Raw genomic sequence first — 4,383 nt, 5'->3', positions numbered from 1 at the left:
GCGCCCCGCAACGTGTCCGGCGCCCAGTACGTGGGCTCCGGCTACACCAAGGCCGTGTACCGGGTCCGCCTGCCCGGCGGCGCCGCGGTGGCGCTCAAGGCGGTGGACTTCAGTGGCCACGATCTGGGCAGCTGCGTGCGGGAGTTCGGGGCACGGAGGGGCTGCTATCGGCTGGCGGCCCACAAGCTGCTCAAGGAGATGGTGCCCGCAACGTGTCCGGCGCCCAGTACGTGGGCTCCGGCTACACCAAGGCCGTGTACCGGGTCCGCCTGCCCGGCGGCGCCGCGGTGGCGCTCAAGGCGGTGGACTTCAGTGGCCACGATCTGGGCAGCTGCGTGCGGGAGTTCGGGGCACGGAGGGGCTGCTATCGGCTGGCGGCCCACAAGCTGCTCAAGGAGATGGTGCTGCTGGAGCGTCTGCGGCACCCCAACGTGCTGCAGGTACGAGGGTGGGGGTGTGGGGATGAGAGTGCTGGCGGGACTTGCCCAGAGCCGGTCACTCTGGCTGGAAGAGAACCCTTAGTCTTATAGGTAAAGAAATGGAGCCGCAGTGACTGTGCCAGGTTAAGCTAGGGACAGAACCCAGATCATGGCTGCTTCCTACTACCCCACCCTACCTCTTACTTCTGGGTGGGCTTACCTTTACGGAGAGACTCCTGGGTTTCTCAACTTGCACACCATATCCCCTGACAACAGAGGCCAGAGCAGAGAGCCCCCAAACTCGTGAGGTGGGAGTCCGTGAGGACTTAGGACCCTACTTCTGGCTATAGCTAGAGTGTTTAGCACCAGGGACAATGCCCCTAAGCCAAGATGCCGGACAGCGGTCATCCTTGAGTCAGGATCCCAACTGCAGTGATATGACCCCCCTTTCTTGATGGAACCGAACCCCACTTCTCTCAACTTCCAGTGACTTATCTGGCTTCGAAGACGGGGTGTGACAGCAATGGAGTTGTGAAGGGCTAGAAAGAGACCCTGGGTCTGACTTGATTCTCAGAGAATATCCCCACCCCCTACCTACCCAGAAACCAGTGGAGGAACTGGAGGGGATTGGATAGGAAGCCAGAAAATGCATAGACCTTCCCAGAAGTGACTCTGGGTTTCTCCAGGCCTTAAAGTGGGGCCTTGAACCGTTGGGGAAGCTTCAGGGTCTTAGCTCAGTGCTCAGAGGACAGGCTGAGGGCCTGAGGGTCTGAAAGTCACATTATCTGAGGAAATGTGGCCAAGACACTGGAAGATTGAGAAGGCCAGATGCCCACGTTCCTACTAAATGGGACTCTGTCTCTCCTGTTCACTGGGGTGCAGAGGGGAAAGATGAGACCCCCACCTTGTCCCCTCCAGGCTAGACTAAGAGAGTGGGCCTCTCACAGTCCCAGCACTGCCCTAACACACCCACTTCCTCCTCTCCTCCAGCTCTCTGTCCTTGAGTCGGCCCTAGGATTAGACAAACCGTTCCCCTTGCAAATGTCTGAGCAGTCTGAGGAGGGAACTCCTGACTTCTTGGCCTGTGAACATAGGGTGTGTGCAAACTCCCCAGTGGAGGAACCTTGCCCACACCTTCCACCTCCTAGCCCATTCAAGATAGCCTTTCTGCACCGGAACTGAAAAGAAACCCAGGAGTCCCTCCCGTCTTTCCTCAGGAGGAGGGACCCCAGACCTGAGTGATCATTGCAGAATATGAGAGAGAGGCCAGAGAGCTAGGTATAGTCCTGCTGGTTCCTGGTCTCCACAGACTACCTCAGCCCTGGTCAGACACCTGTAACCAGGTTCTGGGCCCTGAACAGTTGCAGGAGGTCAGGCAGAGCCAATGGCTGTGGGTGGCTGTGCCTGTTTGCATGGCTGACCCTGTGTCTGAGCTTCGGGGAGTGAGAGGCTGGTTACGTGGCCATTCTAACTGGGAAAATCTTGTTCTCTTCGCTTCCCTGGGGCTCTTGGAAATCCCCAGCTTTTTGGAAACCCTGGGTGTCAGCCAGGTTCTAAGGCAGTGGAGAAGGTCTTAAGTGACTTAGCAGGACATTAAGTGTTAATTGATTCAAGACCCCCACTCCCTTTGGACAGATTTGAGGTTTGATGTTTCTTGCAGCCAGCTAACTGCCCCCATAGACATCACAGAATGGTCTTCCACTTTAATGTTAGGCCCCCAGCCCGATGCTTAAGGCGCCAAAGAGAAAGATTACAACTGAATAGTTTTCACCCATTCCGTTACTAGACCAAGACTAGTTTTGTCTAGGATTGGCTGTGTGACTTTTCGTAGGGTCAGAAACTAAGGTTAATTGTCCTAGGGCACCAGTGTTATAAAGTGGGTAAGGTCCCAGGTCCTTATTGTTGTGGGAAAGATGAAAAACTACCATTATAGGGAGGCAGGGGTCCCTTAGTGTGAGTTTAGGGACTGCTTTGGGGGTAGATCTCTCCCCCGTTTATTCTCTGCTTCCCAGGCCAGTGTCTTTTTGGCCTCTTCGCAATGCCACCTCTGCTTCCAGGAAAGCCTGCCATGGGGATTCTTGCTCAGAGGCTTCACTGAGGGTGTGCAGGGAAATAAAAATAATGTTGTTTTAATACCTCTTTATCATTTTAAAATTTCAAAACCGTTTGACTGTTGGCTGAACTGGGGAGGAGCCAGAAAACTATCTTAGAGTTCCCACTCCCTCAGGCCACCGGAGGTCCCCTCCCCCTCTCTGGTAGCCCCAAAGTTGGTGCTGTGGATTCTAATAGAAAATGCCCAGGATAGCATGTTCCACTAAGCACCTTCCAGCCCTTGCTCTGGTCTCCAGGGACTACCTGGGTGAGCTCTCTCTATCCATCTTCTGTGACCCCTCTCAAACTCACCCTTGATACACACACACTTACACACTCACACATTTGCTCCCTCACTTTATGGATGTCTCTGTAGCCTAGGGTCAAAGGGCACAGAGGTCTTACCTCCTCCCCAACACCTCTGTTGTGCCAGGGCCTCAGGCCTCAGATGGGGCCCCAGGCCTCCTTGGGCACAGATTCTGGCCCTACTAGAGTATATTTCTTCTTCCAAATGAACAAAAGATGAGACTGAAATGCTCAGCCTCACGCTTCCTGGGGGGGTTAATGATGTCTTTTTATTTTTTCCTGAGGGGTGTTGATTAATACCTCGTTAACAGCGCATTTAACGACCTCCGGGTGTTTAATAACCTTCAGAAGTTTCCCACAAAGGCTCAGACTCTGGGCAAGAAAATGAGAACCAGGCCCCGGGGCTGCTCCCTTTACCTTCCCCCGCCCTACCAGGGTCTGGGGCCTCCCTGGGCTGATGGGGGGCGGGGGAGAGGGAAGAAGAAGGTGCCTGGGACTGCCACCAGATCCCTCAAGTCACAGCCCTAGTGATCTGATGTTGGACTCTGGGCGATGTCTGCCCTTGTACCAGCAGGACTGGGACAGCTGGCTCCAGGCACTGGGAGCTGAAAGAGCACTCTTGGAATGCAAGGGGGCATGTGAGAGCCTGGAGTGTAGCTGGGAAGGGTGTGAATGGTGGCATGAAAGGGACAATATGCAGGGACATCTAGTCCATGGGCTCGGCTCCCCTTATCTCCCCCCATCATGCAACTCTCCCTTCACCCTACTCTGGCCTGGACAACTCGCCTTTGTGTTCCTACCCCACAGGGTGCTGGTTGCTTTGAGCACAGTCTGACCCTAGCTCATGTACAGTATGGTCAGAGAGGCCAGGAGAAGTAGGGTTTTCTGCGGATGCTGGTTTAGGTGTTAGTGACAGAATCAGGCTGTGCTTCCCAGAAGCCCCTGACCAGCTTAGCTGTACCAAGACCCTCCCCAGATCATGTGACGTGGGCAGGCCCTTGTGACCAGGCCCCCAAACAACTGACCTTCCTCAGGAGCCATCCTTACTACCACCCCCATTGATGTGTGTGGCCCTCGCCCACCAGCGTGTGCAGAGAATATCCAAAGATGTGCCCCTTATATTCTTTGTTCTCCTCAATGCTTGTTACCAAGTCCCAAGGGAGTTCGCTTCTCCTCACAGAAGACCCGAACAGAGAAAAAAATGAAGCTTCCAGAAAGTGAAAACGATGAGGAATAGACAAGGATTGGAGCAGGGGAGGAGGTAGAATAACCATTTGCTGGCTAGTCGATTAGCAAATGGTATTTTGGGAAAGAACCAGGCTACAAAATTAGAGTGACATAAATTTGAATCCTAGCTTCTGTGTTTATTAACTGTGTGAACTTGTGCAAGTAATTTAACTTCTCTGAGTTGATTTTTCTCACCTGTAAATTGTAGATAGTAATGGTACCTACTATGCTCATTTGAGATTATTACAAGAATTGAGTTATGCATATAAAACATTTAGCACAATGCCTGGCTCATGGTTAACACACAGTGGCCAGACCAGCCCATTTACCCGATTGGCAA

The 4,383-nt window shown here is 53.4% G+C and overlaps 1 protein-coding gene across 1 annotated transcript in view; it reads left to right on the top strand.

Moving 5' to 3' along the window:
* The first annotated feature begins 210 nt into the window (after positions 1-210).
* Positions 211-4,383, top strand: part of PKDCC (protein kinase domain containing, cytoplasmic) — a 9,441-nt gene continuing 5,268 nt past the window's right edge. Inside the window, exon 1 of the mRNA XM_006909646.3 lies at positions 211-440. Coding sequence (XP_006909708.1) covers positions 399-440 — 42 coding nt within the window. The 5' untranslated portion in view covers positions 211-398. The remainder of the gene's footprint in view (positions 441-4,383) is intronic.

The sequence above is a fragment of the Pteropus alecto genome, unplaced genomic scaffold, assembly GCF_000325575.1.
Source record: "Pteropus alecto unplaced genomic scaffold, ASM32557v1 scaffold131, whole genome shotgun sequence".
Taxonomy (NCBI): Eukaryota; Metazoa; Chordata; class Mammalia; order Chiroptera; family Pteropodidae; genus Pteropus; species Pteropus alecto.
This window is presented reverse-complemented; position numbering and strand designations above follow the sequence as displayed.